The 23,674-nt window shown below is 39.2% G+C and overlaps 1 protein-coding gene across 1 annotated transcript; it reads left to right on the plus strand.

Moving 5' to 3' along the window:
* Positions 1 to 3,849: 3,849 nt before the first annotated feature.
* On the plus strand, positions 3,850 to 21,683 carry LOC140242979 (centrosomal protein of 85 kDa-like). The gene is given in 12 exon segments (XM_072322721.1): positions 3,850 to 4,136; positions 9,677 to 9,802; positions 11,317 to 12,055; positions 12,740 to 12,857; positions 14,158 to 14,262; positions 15,234 to 15,281; positions 16,106 to 16,258; positions 17,115 to 17,269; positions 17,933 to 18,083; positions 18,727 to 18,897; positions 19,689 to 19,908; positions 21,348 to 21,683. Coding segments are annotated over 12 exon segments (2,448 nt in total). The 5' UTR covers position 3,850; the 3' UTR covers positions 21,524 to 21,683.
* The last annotated feature ends 1,991 nt before the right edge of the window (positions 21,684 to 23,674 follow it).

Genomic DNA, 23,674 nt, shown 5'->3' on the forward strand with positions numbered 1-23,674 from the left:
GGTTTGGTATGAAGGATTTGAATTTTAGCAGTGGATTTTCTTCTCAATCTCACTTTTTGCAAAAATGTGAACAGTGCTTTGGAAGAAGAGTTTTTATTGGCAGAGGCTGTCAGCTTGAATGGTTTTGGGGTTGACACTTTTGTTTGCGATTGTGACTTTGTCAGTCTCGGGAATTGAGCGTTCCCTACCCTTTGTCCTGTTGGTGACTCAGTCTCTGCATTAGAGAAGAGGAAGCGTTATGTGTTTGTTCTATTTTATGGACTTTCATCATCAGAGTGTTCAAGGTGTGTTCCATTCTTTTTATTAAACAGAGTTCAATAGACCTACAGTTGTATGCTTGACATGAAGACAGGAGAGGGATTCTTGATAAGGTGTGATAAGTTTTTATGCCATAACAACATCTGACAGTTGGGACAAACCTTGTTTTGTCTCCAATGTACAGTACACTGCAGTACAGATGAATATATGTCACACTTTTACTTCAGCTGTTATGAGACGCATTTCCTTTTGAAGTTAAAAAAGCTTTTGTCATTTCCTTTTTGATTCAAGACACACAACATTTCTGAGCATATAGAGTGACTTTGAAAAATGACTGTACATTGTGGCTGAATTAGATAAAGGTGAGGATATAATACGAAAATAGGGGAGGCAAGTACCTCTTCTGTACCAGATAGGTAGTCAAACATTGTGAATAGTAAATTAATGTTACTTTGTGTTTCACTTTTTGTAGAACTGTGGTGAAAGACGGCAGTTGCTGCTCCTGATCTACTAAAGTTCTCCTTCAAAATGAGCTTGACTGGTTTCAGTCTTCAAAGTCTTGAGACAGAATACGGTACTTATAGAGTATGATTAACTTCACTTGATATGCCAAACCTACGTACCATTTAGATCCAGTTGGATGGGTAGTTGTCAGCTCAAACTGTTTCTTCTCAGTGATCTTGGGAATGTTAATTGAACTTCAACGTTCCTATCCTTACAATTTTGACATAGTTCCAGGGCTGGTATGCACGGGAGAAAATTCTGTAATATATCATGGATAAAAGGAACGTGAAGTACTGCCAGTCCGAAACATGATCACCTCTACTTTTTAATTAAGACTCTGTAGGCAAACATGAAAGGCATCAAATTGCTATTAAAACACAACTTGATCCTACAACAGTGTCAAGATGGGCTCGTTCACACACACACAAAAATGTTGTTGTTGGGGGTTTTTAATATACAAATGATGCACAGGATAGAGTGCGTTAGTGGAGGCGTATAGTGCACTCGATGGTATTTACAATTGTGAAACATGCACGAGGCGAAGCCGAGTGCATGTTGCACTACATTGTAAATACCCGAGAGTGAGCTACGCCTCCACTAACGCCATGAAATAATCCTGTGCATCATTTGTTTTATAAAATGGGTCGAAAATTCGAAAACTAACATCATTTTTCAGCGTTTTTCACGTACCTTTGTGGGTCAAGACGTCCGAAGATGTTCGTCCCAAACATTTACGCACGTCGCACTCGCGGAAGTCCCGCACATACAGTATAAGTATGATTGGGGGTTGGGTTTCCGGACACTTAAGTTCCCGCATGAAAACTTACTTATTTTACATAGAATATGCACCCTTTACCTTAAAGACTTGATATAGACTCCTCATAAAGGCCTACTAGACAACATACTCTGAAAACGGCGTGAGAATTAACCTGCTAAATCGTTGGATTTACCCTTCAAAGTGACTTCATGTACGCGTCCGGTCCCACAACGCTTAGTCTACTGTACGAAGTGTACGTAAGAGTAGGCCCCATACGTACGCCATACATGTTATGCACAAGGGAAGAAAGGCCGGCCGGCTGGCAGCCCGAACTAGAAGTTGTTTACAGGATTGACAGCGCGTAGGGCCTACTGTATGCATGCAATTCAAAGGAGCCGCCGCGCACACAGACGATCGGCAATAGGATTTAACACGCAGTGCGATGGGACTAGAATAACCAAAGCACACGTGACTCATTTCAGCGCTTCCTCTTGGCTACATTCTTGAACCCATTTTATAAACCCAATTATTGCACAGTGATGCAAAAACTGATGATTATTGTTTGTGAGCACGGAAATTAGTAACTATTGCGATGCTCATTGCAATGCAAAAATCAGTTTATCTTGGTTTCATTTATTCCTCTCTTTTTTTCTTTTTTTTTAAAAACCTTGTGATAGTGCTGATTCTTACATCCCGATCCAAAAAATCAATTGATAACTTGTGTGTACTGTGTGAGTGGGCCTGCTGTGTTTTTCAGATTCTTCCGGAACTCAGTCTTGTAGTTACATATTTGTAGCTCAATTTTTTTGTGAATGGCACAGATGATGCATTTCCCATGTGGGATGTTATCTTGTAATATGAATTTATTATTGAGATGCAGGGAATAGACAAAATGAAACGGAAACTTTCTATGAAATGATAAAACCAAACCAAGATTTTTTTTTCTGAGTGAATGATGCTTTCAGTCTGGTGATTCAGTTGGAAGTGAAAAATGACCACCGGCATTCCATTCTGGGACCTTGGGAAGGTGTCTGGCAGGAGTTTTTGTTTGGATTCGTTTCACAAATATTGTCCTTCTTGGGTTTCACGGTCAATGGCAAGAAGGACATGTGTGAGTATGATGTGTGTGTGTGTGTGTGTGTGTGTGTGTGTTGTATGTGTGTGTGTTTGTGTTACCTATCATGTACACATCAGTTCTGGTTCGTTCCCACTGTTGGGAACAATCATCGTATGATCTGCAGATGCTAGGTACATTGTAGTAGTGTATCAAGAAGTGCTTCAGGAGAATGGTACCTCTGGAATTGGATGGTTCACTTCGAATGATTTTCTTTCAAGTTTCTCTGTGTTCATCTGACAGTCTGACTGGATTCTCTCAATGGATTTATTGTAATCAGTCTCACTGTGGAAAAACAGCGTATTATTCAGTTTGCTCTTTGGTTGTGTAAACTTGTCAATCTCTACATTTTCATGGGGGGGGGGGGGGGTAAGAGAAGAAAAATCTGTGATTCGACTGATTGTTTTCAAACTCCTAAATGGTAATTAGGCACTTGCGGTGGAAATTCTCTTCCTCTGTATCTCATCTAGTAACTTGCTGTCCTAGTCATGGTTGTCGTATTTTCACTTTATATTCATTCTGTGTCAATGTGTAAATTGCCTTCAGAAATAGACCTGTTCACACTGTAAGCTTTGTCGACAATGTTTGCATTGAAGAATGTTTGATTAGTGTATTGATCACGACACCGTCTGGGAGTTCCCTTCCAACGAGGAGTGTGTAGGTGTGTGAGTTGGGTTGTACTAGCAATTAATCACCATGATGTCATTCTTTGCAGGGGGCTGATTGGACCTCGGAGCTTGTTGTGCGATGCATTTTTATGACATCACTGAACTTTGAAGTCTCCTATAAAGGCACCATTCATTCTGGGTACCTGTGAGTTTAATGTAGCGCTATCAGATTTTAGTGCTATCAATAAGATTGGTCCTGTTGTTACCACTGGCTGTCTTGTGCATGCACTGTCAGTAGTTATCTCACAAGTTGGTCCTGAGGTGGTTAAATTCCAGCTGCTTAATTGCTTTGACTAGTGTTAAAGTTAAAACTTCGGGCAGATACCAGCTGCTTTCTTCTAAGTCTGCCAGCAAGAATGGCGACATGGCACTGAGCACTCTCCTACACGACTCGAGAGTGGGAATGTGCCTGCAGTATTTTGGTCAATCATTCTTCACTAATGTGGAATCAGAGTTTTGACGACTCCTTTACATTGGATTACCATGGAATATGACCGCATCGCGAGGATTTGAGATTCAAGGAGATTCTGCTGCTTCAGCTAGTGCAATATGAGTTCCGTGAGGACCGTGAAGCGTAAAGTGGCGCGGAGGAAACACCACGACGATTTGGACCTCGCATTGGGAGAGGACCGCCACAAGGTCTACCACAAACAGGATGAAAGTGAGGGCTTTCTCCAAAAGTACCTCAGCCGCTCTCTCCAGAACCTTGACGAACTTTACGCCCTCGACGACGATGGCGACGTTGACCTCGATGATGGGTCTGTCACGTCCCTCCCGCTCACCGCAACAACAATAACCGACAATGAGCAAAGTGATTATGATCATGATTTTTCAGGTAAATAGACATGGTAAATGGTTCAGCAGGATTGCTCATCAATAAGGAGTTTTTCCTTTTGATTTCATTTCTCTTTAAATGCAATGCAGTAAATTTCAAAAACACAATGTAAGGTCTATGAAATGATCAGTTCACTTTCAATGTTCAGGTTTTTGCAGCTGTCATGAAATAGCAAATTTAACACAAAAAGTACTGAGTATAAAAGAAAGGAGCATATAATGTTATTTAAAGTTATTTTGAGAATTCTTTTTTTAATATAGGTCTTACACAGAATTGAGTGATATTCAACATGCTCCCTTGGACTTCATCACTCATGAATAATAGTGTTCACAAAATAAAGTTTCGCCTAAAAAACAAACAAACAAACAAAATGATCAAATTGGCTATTTCATGTTTTCTGAAAGTGTGTCTTTAATATTGTCTTTCCATCATACATATTTAATGTAGTTTTACTCCTACTTTTAAGTTGTAAAACACCAGGTTTTCACCTTCAGAATATTGATATTCCTTTTTCAAAATCTATCAGAGTTACTGGTTTCACATACTATTTACATTTATTCAGTTCTTCCTCCTTATTCAGATCAGTCAGTCTTTACTCTTTCCAAGGAGAAAGAATATATTGCATGTGATATAGAAGAAGGGTATTATCACTAGGAACATTGATTGTTTTATCTAGTAGTGTGTAATGTGTACTTTGTAGCTCCCACTGCTTACAGTCGCTGATAAGCGGACAAACGTCTCCATGGCGATCACACCATGTGACAGCACATGAAGGTCACAGTGCAGTTCAGTTAGTCAGAATAGAATGTCATTATCTCAAAACCTTTGAAGTTTACATTTTTGTCGTGAGTAAACACTATGGGGAGTTTGGGTTCTTTGCTTGCATGATGTACCATGTGTGTGTGGAATGTCAATATTGGCTTAGCAAGTCATCAGATACATGCATTGCCAGTCATCTGCCACCCCCATAGGTTCCCCCATCCCACCACCACTACCACCATATCATTTGAATACCCATCATATCATTTGAATACCCACCATATCATTTGAATACCCACCCACACATTTTAGGTGTAACTTTACCCACACCTAGATGAGATTACATCATTGTCTTCCTGTCATACTGTGCATAGCATTTTGTGCCGTTCTGTTGTCATTATCTTCTTTCTGTTTTTTAGTCTGTGATGAGACCACATATTATAACATTCTATACTTTGGGACACCAAATATATACAAATCTTATGTAAACACTTATTCTTTCTTTACTAGCCATAATGACATACTTGCCAACATTTTCATTTGAGAAAGCGGTAGAATCCAAGATGCCTATGCGAGCAGCGCTAGCTTGAATGCTAATGAAATTTGTCAAAAGCGGTAGTCTACCGCCAAATGCGGTAAAGTTGGCAAGTATGTAATGAAAGAGTGATAGTTATTAAACTAGAGTGTATCTCAGTAAGCCATGTTTCAAGCATGTTGAATTTTGCTTGATCTGACAGAATTTATGCATCATAGGAGAGTATTCCCTGGGTACTTCATTCATATGTTCCAGGTCTAATTTTCATTGCCAATGTACAGTGCTGTGACAGATGCAGCTTACAGTAGACTTATTAGTGCACAATAATACTTGTATTATTGTACATTTCACACAATACTTTTTTTTCCATCATGATATCCTGATCCAACATGCATCATAACATTTCTGGGGTAACTAGACCTGGTATTGCGTATTTCAACAGGTACACAATACTGTCTTTAAAAACCTCTTAATTCAATTTTGAATATAAAAACTACTAATGCGAGTTGTAAAACATTATGTCCAAGCATTAATGAACTCAAAACAGTATTTCTACATCATTTGACTTTAACATTGATGTTATTTTACAAAAATTTTGCAGAAATGAATTAAAAAATTGCTCTCCTGAAAACCGATGATTTTTGTAGGTGCACATGTACAAGGTTTTGTCACCCAAGGGATGATATGTAGTTCCTGGATCACATCAACATTATATGTGTAGGTTGCACCAGCGATTGCACCAGCGATTGCACCAAAACTGTTGCAAATTGACTGGTTCTCATACTGGATATCATGTGCTGTGTATCTACACACCGTAATGACAGCTGTGTGAGCTATGCATTTGGATGATCTGCATTATTAAAAGTAGTCCAGTGTGAAGCGGGGAAATCAATAATTTACCACCGCCGTTGTAGAGGTCTCCTACTGCAGTAGAGCCATATGGTACGGCAGCCATCGCACTTTATTCCTCTCTGTATATTCATGGCTCCATCCTTGAGGCTGCCCTTATGAATATTCATGATGTATCAATTGTCACTGGAAGTAACATCTGGTAGTTTGAGCAGGCCTCCAGGTGATGATTGATACTGGTTAGGTGTGGTGCATTGCAAGGCCATTGTGTGTGCTGATAAAAAACTGAAATTGCTTTAAAAAGGAATACAATGATCAGTAATCTATATTCATGCATGAGAATACTGTATGTTGTTGGAGTATGTTTGTCATTCTTTTGGACTGTTTATCAAGAAGGGTTTCATGAGACTTTCTGCAATTCTTGAAACACATTTTTATAATGTTTGAAAAAATACAAATGTATTGATTTTTATTAGAATATCATCCTGATTTCTAATAGTGAATCGGTTCAAATGTAGCAAGGAAATATCAAGTCCTGTTCATATCTCTTCTTTCATTGTCTGAGGATACGAAATTGAGTGTTTTCTGTAGTTTAAATGAAATGGTTTATTTCTGCTCCTTTGCAGTGGACTGTTGATGTTTGATATGTGAATGTAATTCTATGAACAATATATCAAGATTTAACTACTGTATACTGTCCAGTGAAAAACTCTCTGCCATAATAATTTGCACTTGTAAACATAATCTTAAATGGGAAAATGGCACTTGTAAACATAATCTTAAATGGGAAAAAGACACTCTTTTTTTAGATCACAAGCCGTAGTGATCTCAAGATAAATGAACTTAATCCATATCTGTCGATCTACGGGATGTCCCGTAGTTTAAGCAAATGCTGCAAAAGCCGGGATAATCTGTAGCAAGAATCTCAATGGGTACACAGTATTCAAAAACCTCTGCATGATGATGTCATTCAAAGAGCATATTATAGCTTGTGAACTCTGACCTGATATCCCACAGTCCTTTGCTTCACTTCCTGTCACTGATATTTGGATTGGTAATGATGTTCACTTTTGAGGTCTACAGCAGGCTGCTGACAGAATAGGTTTACATCTATGTATAGATGGAACACTGCTGTATGCGTGGAAAATGTACATACTTTACTGTTTATGAGTTTTAAGACCAAACTAGTCCGCAGCTATCAGGTTTTATTCAATATTTCTTCATATTTGTAAGCATTATACCCTATGAGTTATATACCATTGGAAAGCTTATTATGAAGATTTCAAAATTGATAATTGTTTTCCTGTATTTTTTAAAGGCTATGGATATTTTTCATTAGTGGTTTCTTTTGAATAAGCAATATGATTATTCATAAATTGTAAATCATATTTAGATATTAAGATCATATGATGTCACATAATTCATGACATGACACTGATTTACATCTTTTAAGTATGAAAGGCCATTACTTTCTCTTTCATTGATATAGTTTTCCATAGTTTTCTAGATAGACTCGTAAGTGTCAGTGACATCACCTTGAATTTGAGACGGCACAGTTTAGTGAACATACATGAAATAGCCTCCGGCACAGACAGCTTATAAAATGCATTAAGTGACCAGCAGATATGAAGTTGAAATTTGAGACTTTAATTGGATACACTTGATTGGCTGTAGAATGCATTTGTTTGTTGTTATTTATTTATCATTATTTTTTTTTTGTCATGTGGTGATGGTGTGTATTCATAAAAGTATTAAAAGTACTTGTACTTGACTCAGCAGATACACAGTGTACTTGATAGCAAAAGTTGAGGGTTAGATTCTAATCATTGTGGTGATAGTGAATACACAAAATAATGAAGGATGCAAACAATATGGTAGCAAGGAACTTGTTCTCAAAGGCAATCAGCATCTTGAAGTACTTGCATTCTTACTACAGCTCCGCACTACAAGTAGAATTCAATATATCACATCATGAACAATTAGCTTTATTGTTTCAAGTTCCTAACTGACAATGGAGACCGAAATATTCTTCGGGAAGTATTTATAGAAATGATATAAAAAAACCACTACACACACACACACACACACACACACACACACACATACACTTCGTTACGAAACTGCCTAATCTGTCTTTCCTCCTTTGTGCAGTTTTCAGACAAAACACTAAATCCTGTTTTTCAGTGATATTCCAAGAGCTGGAATTTGGAATAGCTTTAACAAGAAAAATCAGTTTGTATAAACGGTAAGATATCACCTGACACAGTTATTTACAAAGATATGCTGTGAAAAGAGAGCATTATCATTAGAGGCAGGCATTGTAACTGTCAGTGAAAGGGATTACTTCTGCTTGATGAGAGGAGAGAGATCAATCCAAGGATTAGTCTGGGGTTTACTGGATTGTAATCCCAGGCAGGCGCCATTCTACTTTCCTGATTCACTGAAATTAATGCAGCGAATATGGACGGGGAATTTAAATAAAAATCACACTTGAGAGGTTTCTTTCTGAAGCAGTCAAGTTCAGAATTTTAAATCTAGTTGACTTTTTGTTTAGTCCTTTATTTATTTACTTGAATAATCCATTTATTTATCATTATTATCATTATTATATTCTAGGGGCAGGGCATAGTGTACTTCCATGATGGTTACTTCAGTTAATGTTTAACAATCTCAAGTCTCGGTAATGTAATTTTTTTTTTCATGAGGTGTATAAGTAAAAACAGAGAACTGCAAAGTGCCTGCAGATATATATCTATGGCATCAATTGTCTAATGTGTGTTGCTGTGCTGGCATGATTGATTCATTTTGACAGTGTCACATTTTTTGCTTCGTTTTATGCTCAGATTACAATCTGCATATAGTGATCCATGAATAAACTTAAACAGAAATGTAGAAAACAGCTGATAGCCAAGTACCAAAAATCATCTTGGGCTATGTATGAGTTTCTCCTTTTCTCACTATTATAAACAGGATACTCAGATTGATGTGACACACAAGAGTCTTTGTTTGTTTGTTTTTTTCACATTGTAAATAAAATTGCCATGAATATGACATGAGGCTAAATTTCCATACCTAGATGTGATTGTTCACTTGTTAATGATGCATGACTGTTGCCCTGTTTTATTACTGGCCCATGGACATTTTGACAGGAGGCATGCATATGAGCAGTGCTTACCTCTGAGAGGTGTACTTTCTGGCCAAAAAGACCACGACATTTCATGAATGGGAAATGTACCAACTGAAATACCATGGAATGTATTACAGTGGTATTTACTACAAATGTACCACAGTAACTCCAATGTGAATGCACCTTATGAGTCTTGTGTGGATTAGTCTTGTCTGTATCAGGGTAAAGCAATCTTATTTTTTTGGTGTCTTGTCTTGGTCTGTTCTGCAGAGACTCGCTACCAACCTCCCGTGGCCCAGGTCCTGCCAAACAACAACCAGCTGGATGGAGACCTAGCGGATGACCAGTTCGACCAATTGGACCCTGTTAGGCTGGGCGGATCACCCAACATCATTGGTATTGAAGCAATTTCTATGCTCCACCTCATTTGGATGCCAACATGGTTTAGATATCTGTATCTATGTAGTGAGATAAATTCCAAAGACCTCATCAGACCCAGAAGCAAAAACAGACAAACAAACACACAAAATTCTGACTGGTACATGCCTTCATTTTGTAATGTCTGCCTGATATAATATTTACCTTAAAGGGAAATTACATTCCAATGTTCTGTTGCTTTGTGTTAAACACACAAACACACACACACACACACACACACACACACACACACACACACACACACACACACACACACACACACACACACACATATATAACAATCAGAGAAGTAGATCAAAGAAGATCGGGGAAAAAAGATCATCTCCATAAATATTGATATTTCCAATAGATTTACATGTATTGCATGTTGCATTTGACACTGTACATGAGCAATAGGTTTGAAAGCCAAGACTTACAGAAAAAGGCAAAAAGAATGATGATGTATGAATGGGAAATTTACTTTGTACCTACTTAGAATGTCTGTTGTTTCCACTGAGAGAATACATCTACTCATCCATTCTTTATCATGTAAAAGATATATATATCAATTGTTCAAGATTGCAAGAAACATAGGAAATATAAACATGAACTTAGAGGGAAACAGGACCTTCAAGACATTGGTATAATAGCACTGTTACTATAGTGCATAGGATGTCCTAAGCAGTCAATGGGCAAAGCTGGAGGAGTTGAATATTGCCGGTTCACTTACAATATGTTACACAGTGCGAGTACCAGTATGCCAGTGTATCAAAGACCATTAAACTGTATGTGAAACAATACCACCGATAACATTGTCACGAGGTAGAGCGTTTTAAGTGTGGTGTTTTCTTTTGTTTGTTTTCATGAAAGAAGAGAAAGCATTCTCTGTACCAGCAGAGTTTGCTGCATGGTAGTGTGGAGCCACAGGTACGTCACAGTGCTAGCATATTTCAGAGATCTTTAGATAATAATTGGAATGTGATGGTGTGTAACATCTCTGCCAGAAAAATTCTTCCGCATCATTCAATTAATAAATGTTCAGTTGCTACGAAGCACCACAGCATGTGGTAGAGCTCCCACATCAAAATTTGGTGACAGCGAACAAGAGGTTTTAAACTTTTTTTTTTTTGCATCACACAGATTTATGCCCTGGACCAGTGGATATGGGACAGGTACTTTGTGCTTCTTATATTACTTGCACTTTGCATAAATTTTGTGATATGACTTTGACGTTAGAGTGAATTTCGCCTGCTCTGCATTGGTGTAACAGGCAAACATGCAGAGATGTCTGCATGGGACAAAGTTGTCTGTAAAGTCTATGGGATCATCTTTGAGTGGTATGCACTGAAGTGCATGCATCCTATCAGCATGGATGAGATGAATACTGGAGTTGGTTTGATTGTGTTGTATGACCCACACTATGCAGACAGCGATCAGTGACAGCAGGAACTATCAAAGTTTTGTCATGCTTTCAAAATCATTCTTCTCCCCAGACATTGGAGGAGGGCCCGCCACCAAAGAGAGGTTGAGTCCCAGGGGGCGGAGCGGAGATGGACGCGAAGATGTGGTCGCGTTCCACGACGGTCCCCACGACGACGGACCAAAGATCCTCAACCATGGTGCGGAGGACCAGTTTGAGGCTCTGGACCTGGAGTACACCCTCAACCAGACGGACTTTATCCCCAATGCCACGCTGATGGAGGTGAAAGACCCCCGGATACTGGCGGGCAAGGAGGATCCCACCCAGCATTCTCCCATCCCTGTCCACCACTCCCAGTCTGCGTATCAACTGCGGAAGAGTCCTGTGCACTTACGGCGGCATCCGCAGTATTCCACGGCTTATGATGCCACCCAACGCACCCAGCCATTCCAGTCAAACCTCCACGATTACCCGCAGTACCCAGACTATCCCGCCATGGATCCGGTTGCCAGGACAACAGGCTACCCAGTCCCGCATCACACCAAGATGAACCTGTCCCAGTGGCAGCACAACCTGGACTCGCAGCTGAAACTCCAGCAGCAGATGCAACACCTCCAGCTCAATCCCGCCGGCCACCCCTCCTCAATCTGTGGAGGAGGCCATGGCCTGCACAGACACGCAACAGGAGCTACATATACATTGGGAGATCCTAATGTTGGACTAGGGGTGGTGAGCACCGACACCACCAACATGGAGGGACTGATAAGAGCGAAGGAAAACATGTTACATGAAAGGAATATCATAATTGAAAGGTGAGCAGGTGTTACAAATTCTGGATCTTTCCCTCTTGATTTTACAGCAATGTATTTCAACCAAATTAGGTTTCATTGAGGTGGCATAATTGATTAGTTGGATGATACTACTACAACATTTTTAACCTGTCATTGAAATGTCGGTATTCTCTGTTCACACAAATTTATTCAAAGAGAAACTGGTTAAAGCTTTATCCAAATAACTCATACTTTGAATTTCCATACATTCATCTTCCTGTGGACCGCTAAATTTTTGGACAAAATCAGATTTGCATTGTATGACATTTGCCCAAGACTGTCATTATAACAGAGAACCAATACAAAAAGTGTGAATTACTCATAACTTATCTTGCATTTTGAAACCAGACATGTCAGTAGTCATTCTTCAGCAAAATGTATAGGGAAGAGATTTTTTCTGTTTTTAAACCTTCCATGCATTGATGTTATTGTTGAAGTTTAACACTGTTAAATTCCAGAAGATTTTAAGTAGCTTTCCCTGTGACTTAATACAGATGTTCAAATCTCTTTTTTTTTTCTTCTTTCAAATTTGTAAAAAAAAACCAACAACAACAACAACAACAGGAAGCAGACAGGAAATATATTACATTTCATGTGCATTTGCATTGTATCAAAATATGCACAGTCAAGCTTTTCATTCTTCTCCCTCCCCACTTCAATTGCCAGACAAAAGCTGGAGATTGCCCATCTACAGAAACAGAATGAGGAGCAGGAGGCCATCGCTAGGCAACGGATGTTTGCACGCTCTCGAGAAGATGGTGACATGCTTTTCTTAAAGATGCAGGCAAGCTTCTTTTTTTTTTTTGTTCTTTTTAAATAAGATCGACATTCCGTGTACAGAAATATTTTGTCCCACTGTTCATAATCCTATAATTCAAAATGCTGCAAGTCATGTTGACTTGCAGCATTTTGTTTCAATTTGCCACCGTGCTTGAGACTTTCAAATATTGGTGTGTTAACAGAAATTGATAATTTAATAATTTCACTACCATGCTTTCACAAAATGATATGACATGGTTTCCAGGAAAATTGCATCATACTATGCCACAACGTTAAATGATACATCAAAAGTGAAATAATAAATGAAATATATGTTACATATCTTTATGAAGTAAAATGTCAAATGCTTTCTTTCCAGAAATAAAGTAGCAATTCCACTCTGTCACAATATGAAATGTTTGTATTTTTAAAGGATAATTAGCTGCTACTACCACAGTCTTGCAATATGAAATAGTATATCAAAATTAGATATCAAAGGGTGTGTTTCCAGGAATTTAATATGAGTTCCAGTCTGTAACGTTTCTGTATTTTCTCGGCATACCATTAAAGTAATACTCCCACACTGGCACAATATCAAGTGACATGTTTCCATGGATATCAGAGAATACTATCACATTCCATGGTGTGATATTGTTGTGTTTCCTGGATTGTTGAGCTATGTGACCACACTGTCATGATATCAAATCTTGTGGTATTGCGATGTCAGGACTTGGACATGGAATCATGTTTAAAGGCAGTCCCTTTCTGCAACTCCCTGAAACTATTATGAAATGATAACACAGTAGTTCTTCATTTATTTTCTTGGCTATTATTATGACCCTATTCATTCATTTATTTATGTAATATTATTATAATCTAACTATTTATTTGCTGCATTTATTTATCAATACATGTACAATCGTGTAGGTATTTTATTAAGCTATGTATTTATTGACTTATTTGGTAATGTCTCCGTCTATTAATCTATCTATCTATCTATCTATCTATACATATATCGGTCTATATCTATTTATCTATCTGTTTTTTTATCTCTCTATCCCTCTATTTATCTATCTACCTATCTATCTCTCTATCTGTCTGTCTGTCTGTCCATTGTTTGATTACAGGAATACCAGTATGAGATCTATCTATCTATCTATCCATCTGTCTGTTCATTGTTTGATTACAGGAATACCAGTATTAGATCTAGCTATCTATTATTAAATTTGTTTATGTGTCTGTCTATTGTTTGATTACAGGAATACCAGTATTAGATCTAGCTATCTATTAATTTATTTATCTATCTGTCCATTGTTTGATTACAGGAATATCAGTATGAGATTGCCTCGCTGAAGGCCCAGCTGGCTGAAGTGTCCACAGCACGAATAGCTGAAGGAGACCAGCTCAACCGCAAGCTTGGGTGAGTGAGGGTAGTGTAATCCACATCACGCTTAGATTAACTACATCAGACGGAGTAAAACTATACAACCAGTACTCAATTGCATAAAAGTTGAGACCAAACGCAAGTCAGAAATCAAGCATATGTCTCTGAATACTCAGTTCTGATTGGCTGATGCCTGACTTATGTTTGATTATCTGACTTATGATTGATTACAATTTTATGTAACAGGTCCGAGAATGATAGAACATTCATCAAAACTGGACATATCATGAACAATTTTGTGTGACTTTAAACTTTCACAGGTTTTCATTGACCTCGTGTAACCTGGAAGAGGCTATGATATTATACCTCACAACACTCATATTAACCTGTTGAGGACAAGTCTCGAGTATACTCGGGCAGAAGTCTATGGGGAATGCGTCTTGCAGCAAAAACAGCCCGTTAACGGGCTAATTCATACACAGAAATGTCATCAGAATCAAGTTTTGGGTTGATGCAGCTTCTCTGTTCACAGTATTTCCTTGTAATATTAGAATGTTGTATTCATCTGCATAACTATGTAAGTAAATATTTTGCCGTAATCGCATTCTTGTTGGAAATGACAGCGAATGAAATTAACTGAAATAAAACGATATGTAATTGAAAAAGCTGCTATTGATATGTTTCTTGAGTGCTATTGGGACAAGCACAGATTACCAAGGAATTCAAAGAAATTCTGAGGAATACTCAGAATTCTCAGAAATTGTTATGTGGTCATCTCATCTCATTTTATGATGCTCATTTCCTGGTCTTCTCTGATCTAGTATCTTTCATTTATTCCAATGCGGTGAAGTGACACACGGTCCCAAGTTTGAAGAAAAGGAAAAAAAAATATAATGAAGTGGTGATTCAACTTGATTGGATTTCTATAACTCTTAATGAAACGGCCCCTGGTTTGTTTCTGTTTCTTATATCAGGGAAGTGGAGTACGAGATGAGACAGGCTCAGGAGGCAATGAAGGCCTCTCAGCACACCAATGAAAAGACCATTGCAGACCTCAAGAAACAGGTATGTGTGGGACTAAGGACACGTACTGCTTAATTACTTGAACTTTCAGTGAACAATCAAAACTCCTGTCCTTTTTCCTTAACCCGTTGAGGACGAGCTGATTTTCGCTATAACACAGATTTCCTGTAGAAACCTGCCCGAGTATACTGGAGACTCGTCTTCAACGGGTTAACTATTAGTATGCAGCTTTATTTCCCCTATCTCTATTATTGCAAGGGCCTCCAATGTTTCATTTTGCAGTGGGGATTCAAAACCGATGAGATAGCCAAAGCATTTAACTGACTGGGAGTATTGATATTACCAGGGCTTGCAAGTTTACACAATGAAGGTTTTTTTTTTCTTCTTCTTTTACCATGCTGGACATATCTAAAAGATTTCTCAAAAATATGTTTATAACATTTTGAGTCATGTTCCTAACAGATAGACAAATGGACGAACAAACAGACAAGTTAATGCTGTCAGACACGTAACCTCTGTGGCAGAGGTAAATGATTTAACATGTAAAAAAACAAACCACCTTTATACTGCCTTTTTGTGGCCTTTGCATTGTCTGTTACGCGTTCAAAACTTTGATGTATACTGATGATACACAACAAAGTGCTCCAGGGCAAATTCTATACAACATGGACAAAGAAATGTGGGGGAAATATTCTCATTATATATGAGAACTTCCAGGAAAAATTACAAACTAAGTAGCCTTCAGATATAATTATTTGAAATCTGGTTGTATACAGGAATGTGAGGAGTGATAAATTAATTCTCTCTCTGACACAAGAGGGCAGCAGACAGTTTACAAATCTCTCCTCTATTCTACCTTACCCCAGTTGAGGCATCGGGAGTCCGAGGTAGAGAGCTCCAGGGCTCAGGCGGAGACGAGCAAGAGAGATTACGAGAAGCTGAAGAAGAAGATCGGCAAGATGGAGAGATACATGCACGACCTCCCGACGGCAGACGAGTATCGAGAGAGCACTGAAACCATATCCTCTTCTTCAACCTGATTTTGACAGCATTGATATTTTTGTTTTGATATTTGCATTGTGTAAAAAACAAAACAAACAAAAACACAAATTGTGGTTTAAAGGGGATGGCTAGTAACTGATCAGTGGGAATCAGTGGGAATGCTGGGGAATGATTGTTCCAATTCTTGTGGGATTCGTTAAAGAGTACATTATATATCTATTGTTGTGTGAAAATTATTTGCTTCAGAACGGTCTCATATTCAAGTAATTTGCTGTTTAATCACCCGTCACTGTACAGGCATACTAGCCTGGAACCATTAAACTGCACATTACTTGAATATGAGACCATTCTGAAGCAAATAATTTTCACGCAACAATAGATATATAATGTACTCTTAAATGAATCCCACAAGAATTGGAACAATCATCCCCCAGCATTCTCACTGATTCCTACTGATCAGTTACTAGCCATCCCCTTTAAAGATCTAAACAATTGGCTAGATCTGGAGTCCAGCTCATAATTAGATTTCAGTTGCTAGTTTATTACTACCAGGTTTTTTGTTTTTTGTTTTTTATTTGTTTTTGTATTTTTTAGGAAGTAGACAATAAGCCTAATGCTGGTTTATACCTCATTGAATGACGACCTTATTGCTGGTTTCCTGTGTGAATGTGGGCTCAATGTTTAGCACAGTAAGGGGATGGGGGTGTAGGGTATCGTAAAAGTGGTTTTGATCAATTTGTCTGTAATTTATCGAGATTTGGAATGGAATCATTGATGGGGGTAGAGATCCCAGTAGAGGCTTATGTATATTAACCATGCAGAGGCTGTAAATCTTGAGTTGTTGGAGGGGTTTCCTTGACGACCCCTCATCACATCAGGAGTCTGCACCAGAAAGAGGCAGTGATGGAGGAGAGGGTGGCGAGCCTGGAGTCTGCCCTGACCAAGGCCAAACAGAAGGCCCTCAAGAGCAAGATGGAGGCCTCCTCGCTCGAGGAACAGAAGAACGAACTTCAGCTGCAGATTGAGAGGTAGGCAGCAGTTCTCGTTACTGAACAAGTGCTGTGTGGTATTCATGGATATTCTTAGCACTATATTATTATTTTTCTTAATATCTGTAGTTCATTAATGTGAGATCCAACTCGTACACATGTGCCATCAATTCATTTGTAGCATGTGCTCCTAAGCAGTTAGTCACCATTTTGATCGAGATATTTCACCCTTTTCCCACCATTTATCGATCAAGCCACATTCGCAAAATTGTGGTTTTCATAGGTTTCTTTACGTCTCCAATCATTTGAGTTTGTCTTCTGTGAGCCATGGAAGCGATTTCAGAAAATTGTACGGCGTCAAAATTTCCGCAGGAGAAGCTGGCTCGTAAAGCGGGTACCAGCATCACGAGTGGCCTGCAATGCCGGGGGAAGGGATATTTAAGCTTCAGCCGAGATTACGGCAGGCCACGGGAAAGCTGCGTGCAAAGGCAAAGCCTCAGTCTCAGTCAAAGCTCTGAAGATTACTTTCCCTCCCGCAATTTTTATAGTTTTTTGCTTTTGTACCTTAATATAGTGAGAAACCTTTAACATAAAACAAAGAAATCATCATGGTTTTTAGATCCTAGCTGTAACAAGGTTCCCCTGTAAATGTACTGAGATTCCATCATGAATGTGGTCTTGAAATTATCTGAAACCTTTCAGGATGAAACGCGAGATGGGCAAGCTACAGTCAGCACTGGGCTCCAAAGAGACGGGTGACCCAACCGATCTTGAGCTTTGCAGCAGGGACCAGCTTGTACAGCTGAGGGAAGAGAATGAGAAACATTCCAGTAGTGTGGAGCACTTGAAGAAGGTTTGTAGACCCCTAGTGAGATAGAAGTTGTTGTCGATGTTTTTTTTTTCTTTCTCGTGAGGACTTGTTTTCCGATTTGACCAGTTAAGTCAGGAGTTTGAGATTCACAGTCTATTTTTGTGCTATTATACATTTTACACATTTATCAAGAGTGGTAAATGAAGACAAGAAACCTTAAATGTATTGTACAGTATATGCTACCTTGGAATCAAAAGCATTTAAAAAGTTGTGAAGAAGAAGAAAACATATTAGATTTGAATGCAACAACAGCAGCAGCAGCAGTCATACCAACCACAACTGCTACTTGTATTGCAACTACATTTACAATTACAAATACAGCAAAAACTGCAACTTGAATTGCAAGTACTTCTACAACAACAACAACAACAACTACGACCACAACTACAGTTTTACAACTACTACTACTACTACTACTACTACTACTACTACTACTACTACTACTACTACTACTACTACTACTACTACTACTACTACTACTGCAACTTCAACTACAGGTGTACAACTACAAATGCAAAGTAAAAGTACAACCACAACTACTACAGCAACAACCACTGAATCTCAGTGTCCATCATCTCTGCTCTTGCCCTAACCCCTCCCCTCTCCCCCACCCTCCATACCCCAGGTGATAGAGAGCAAGCACAAGCACCTGCAGAAGGTGAAGGGGGAGCACCAGAGGGCCCTGCAGGAGGCGGAGTCTCGCCTCCTCCAGGAGGAAGGGGTCATCACCGCCCTCAGGCTGGAGGTCAAGGACAAGGAGCGCTCTATGGAGGAGATGAGTCGATCTATGAAGGAGGTCAGTGTACTTTTCTTTGCCCCCTTTCCCCCCTCACCCCCCCCCCCCCATATCAATTCTTTCTTGCCATAAGCTACCTAGAAGGATGTTGTGGTGATAGGGTTAATGGTATTATGTATGACTTCATCTATGTGTTTACCCCAGTGGATCTTGTGAAATTAGAAATGAAAAGCTGTGATGGAGGTCAGTGTACTTTTCTTGACCCCTTTAATTCATTCTTGCCATAATGTTACCTTGTAGTATGTATTATTAATGGGATGAATGGCATCATCAAGGGCTTCATCTGTTTTGTTCCCCTGTTGGATCTTATTAGATTAGAAATAGAAAGCCAGGATGAAGTCAAGTTTTTGCTACTTCAACTTTCTCCTCACAATTTATTCTTGCTATAACCCTACCTAAAACGATGTATTGGTAATAGGATGAATAATATTGTCAAGGTTTCCGTCTCTTTCTTGTCCCCATTGGACCTTGTGAAATTGGAAAACGGGTATTCTGTTACAAATCTTGATTGCATACATCATTTTATTATATTTTGTTTGTTTGCTTTCTCTGTTGTATTCTATGGTTGTTTCTACTCTCATACCTTTAAGAGGGGGTCGAAAGAGTCAATAAAAGTCTACAAATTCTACAATTCTACAATCAAAAGTCCTTTGATCCTAAGAATACTGTATTGCTGAAGCCTCTCTCACTGTCTTGATGTACAGCTGAATGACCGATAGGCATCTAGTGCATGTTATAAAGAGCGTGTATGTGTAATTGCAAGATTATTTGTTGATTGTTTTTGCGAGCAGCTGGCATCCCAGAGCCAGGAGCTGTACGACCACAACCTGAGCCTGCAGGAGAGCGTGCGCACCCTGGAGCTGAAGGCTTCCTCCGACAAGGCCCGGCTGACTGGTCAGCTGGTCAAGGAGCTGACCCGGTGCGTGCAGGACCTGCAGCAACTGGTGGAGCTGTGTAGCCAGAGGGCAGAGGGCCAGGAGCCCAACGTCTCCCTCCTACTTGGCTTCAGACGTGAGTCTTGAACCCCCGCCTCCCTCATTTGACTTCGCTGTAATACAGGAGAACCTCATAAAGAGGTCATGTAAGGCAAAACCCTCTCATAACAAGGTGATCTTGCAGGTTGCAACTCTTTCTATTTCCCTGTCTTTGTACCCCAACATAGTGAGAAACCTGATTTGAAAAAAGGAATTTAGTTTATAGGTCCTTTTGATAACAAAGTTCCTCTGTAGTTGAACAGCTAAAACTCCCAAGGAATACCCAATCAAGACTTTCAGTGAGCTCATGCTCTTGGGTCTTGTAAAGCATGGAGGTGTGTTTTGTTTCTCATGACTAGTCCAAAAAAAGTGTTTTAAACCCTGCATTTAACTTTTGCAAGTCATATTTCCTGTAGATGCTGCTAGGCATATCAGAGACATGGATATTATCTCATTTTAACCCTAACTAGGCCGGGCTATTCAGGTAGATGATAGAGCCGGGGGGGGGCCTCCCAGGCCCCCCCCCCTCCGGATCTCGGCCGTCGACTGCGCGATCGCGACGAAAATTGGCACGCGCATTGCCTATGATGTAATCTAAAGTACCATGAAGTTAATTTTTTCAAAAATTATCATTTACACTAAATTATGCTAATTTATGCATAATGATGCGTGAAATCAGAAAATTTGGTATAAATCACTAAATAAAGCTCAAAACAGGCACATTTTTTGTGTAAATATTCTTTTCAGTGTCCTTAGCAAATGTAAGAGAAAAAAATTGCGCAATCAGAAAAAATTTTCTAAGTATTTTATTGTTTTTTGAATTTCTTATGTATTTCTCTGTTTTTTCGACTTTATGTTTTTCATTGTTTTTTCGATGAAATTTGTCCGTGACATTGTTCCGAACAAGAAAATGCGTTATTAATTGATTTTAATCAATATAACCCCAAAATAATCATGCATTTATGAAATTTGTCTGTAAACACAGTTTGCATTGAAATTGTACACAAATTCACGTTTTTGAGCAATTTTTGGTCTGACATGCACGTGCATATTTATGCGCAACTTCGGAACCGCGCACCCGGGCATCGCAAATTTGGTGTCAAAAGATGCGGGAGACTCGAAAGAAAAAAGTCATGAAACGTCGCGGCGATAGCTTCTCGCGATAGCGATACATCGCGCGAAACGTTGAGGGGGGGGGGCCTCGGAGGCCCCCCCCCCCCGGCCTAGTTAGGGTTAAAGCCTTGATATCATTTCGAGCAGTGTGTTCTCTCAGTTTCTGAAAGAGTATTTTTTTTAAATGCATTATTTATGCCTATTAGTTTGAGAGGCTCCCATGAATTCTAATGCCTGGAGCTTTAACTCTGTGTCAAAGATTTTGGCCAGTGTGTACAAGGCTATGAAGTTTTCTGTGCCAGTCTGGACCCAAAGCACACATAGGATTAACAGAGGCTGTGCATCATTTCTTACCAAACACAGCTTCTTCCGCGATGTCGTACGAGCCTGGAGATGATGATGACACCCCGACCAGCGAGACCGTCATCAAGGCCAGGCTGTCGCAGGTCCAGAAGCTTCGGGAGGACATCGACCTCCTCCGCAGCCTGATCTCGGACAAGTACGCCGAGGACGTGGGGTCCAGTTGCATCACCCAGTAGAGGTGGAAGAGCTTGTTTGAGATTTTTGTTCCCTCTCTCCGTCCAGTAGTCATTTGAGGGCGCATCTCCTTGCCTGCAGTGCAGATGTTGGATGATGTCGAATTTGCAGCTTTCGGAGCGTCTTGTGTCGAGAAGTACTACCATAGTGGCATCGTCGAGATGCAGGACGTTTGCAAAAGTGTTAGGATGCAGAAACTTACGCTGGGTGATAGGGGAGCTCTGGAAACCCCACACCACTGTCCATCCTAGCCAACAAATCTCGCTGCTTGGTGCCTCTCGATTTGTGACACTCTATGATGTTTCAACATGTATGCAGGGTCGTGTATTGGAATCTGATGCATCAACTCCCATGCTTTCTATACAACTCCTGTCGTGGTAATGTACGGAACTCGATATCAAGAGGTGCAGGGAAATCTTGTTAAGTGAACACATCCAGCAAAAAAAAATAAACAAACAAACAAAAAATTATATTTATTTTGCAGATGTTTCTATGCAAGATTTAGACTGAGTGGGGATGTTGTGATTGTACCCCTTTCTTCTATAAATACACACACTTCAGTGGCGGATCCAGGGAGGAGTGCACCAGGTGCACGCCCCCCCCTTTTTTTTTTTTCGTTAGAACACAAGAAATAATAAGAAAAAAAAAATGGGGAAGGGGTGTGTGCATCCCCCTTTAATTTTTGTAAAGGCGCCTCCTCTTTACGGAATTCCTGGATCTGCCCCGTCTGCACTGGAAGTTGAGGAAACAAACAAGGGAGTCTAGGGAGTTGCCATGGAGATGCTTTCAGAGCTGCGCAATTCGCAATTGGTATAGATGTGTGAATATTATTGTCATTATTTTGTTCCATACGCATTGTTTCTTTCAACTTGACAATGGGAAAGCAGAACAAACTGCGTGATATTTTTGTTTTGTTTGTTTTTCAAGCCAATGTAGAATTAATCTTTCGCATTCCGAAGAAGGCATGTGTTACTTCTCAGGACCTTTTAGAGGCTGCATATGTAAAACTTAACTCTTGTCGCATGTAGGCAAGAATGAGTAAAAGAAAACTTTACTGATATTTTCATGCTTTTTGTGTCCTTTTTGTGACAGGCATTGTTTGTGACAACCAGAAAGCCTGACCAATGTATGCCCTGTGTATCAATGACAATTGTATAAAAACTAGATTCCAAGTGTTAAAATGTCTGAAATGCATCACATGTCAACCAATGGATCAAAGAGCTCACTGTTAGGTCCTCGGGGAGAAAAGAAAATCTATAAATTTAGATTTATTAGTAAATCAGGCTTTTGATACAGCTTTTTTTTTTTTTTTTGTAAACATATTGTAAAAGTGAACATTTTTATTCATTTTTTTTTTTTTTTTTTGCACTCAGCCAGGTATGAATGATAAATTTTGCATGTTTTGTAATTCTGCAGAAATAAGATATAAAGTACTGTTCATAGAACAAGTCAAAAAAAGAGTGTGCTTTTATTTTCATGCTAGCTTCATTTTTCTTGTGTCAAATTTCTACACAGCAAAAAATTTCACTTTAAAAGTAGCTTTCAGTTTCAATACCGAGAGACTTTGAGGACGCTGAAGACATTGAAAACTTTGAAGATGTTTTCATGAGACCACCAAAGCAACACATTCCAGAGTTTAGATATGGACTCACACCTTTAGTCATAAAGTCCAGTACTATATGGAAGGAGTGTAGTATTCCAGCCACGATGTATTCAATATCAGTATACACTGTGAATGAAAAACTTGTGTGTGAAAATTCCAAGGAGTGAAATGAACTCAGATGACGAAGTTAGTTCTTGGAAGAGAGATTTCCTTTTTGATATCATTGCTTTTTCATGCCTTGTGTCCAGCATTACAAGAACTGATTTACTTTTTTTTTTGGAGTTGTGGAGATGATGAAAGTGTAAGCATTTGTTCTGCTTGTAATTTGTATGCCAGCATAGGTTCTGTCTTTTGAAGCTGAACTATGTACAATGTACCATATGCAAAAAAAAGCTATTAAAGCACAAGTGTGTATGGATTCATATTCATTGATTTCAAATTCATTCCTGCTCCATAATGGTACCTTACCAGAACAGTCTTAACATTGATGCTATTTTATGTGTTCCTTGGATTCCAATTATAAGGGACAGCATTCAGTTTGATTGTTCAA

The sequence above is a fragment of the Diadema setosum genome, chromosome 19 (genome assembly GCF_964275005.1).
Source record: "Diadema setosum chromosome 19, eeDiaSeto1, whole genome shotgun sequence".
NCBI lineage: Eukaryota > Metazoa > Echinodermata > Echinoidea > Diadematoida > Diadematidae > Diadema > Diadema setosum.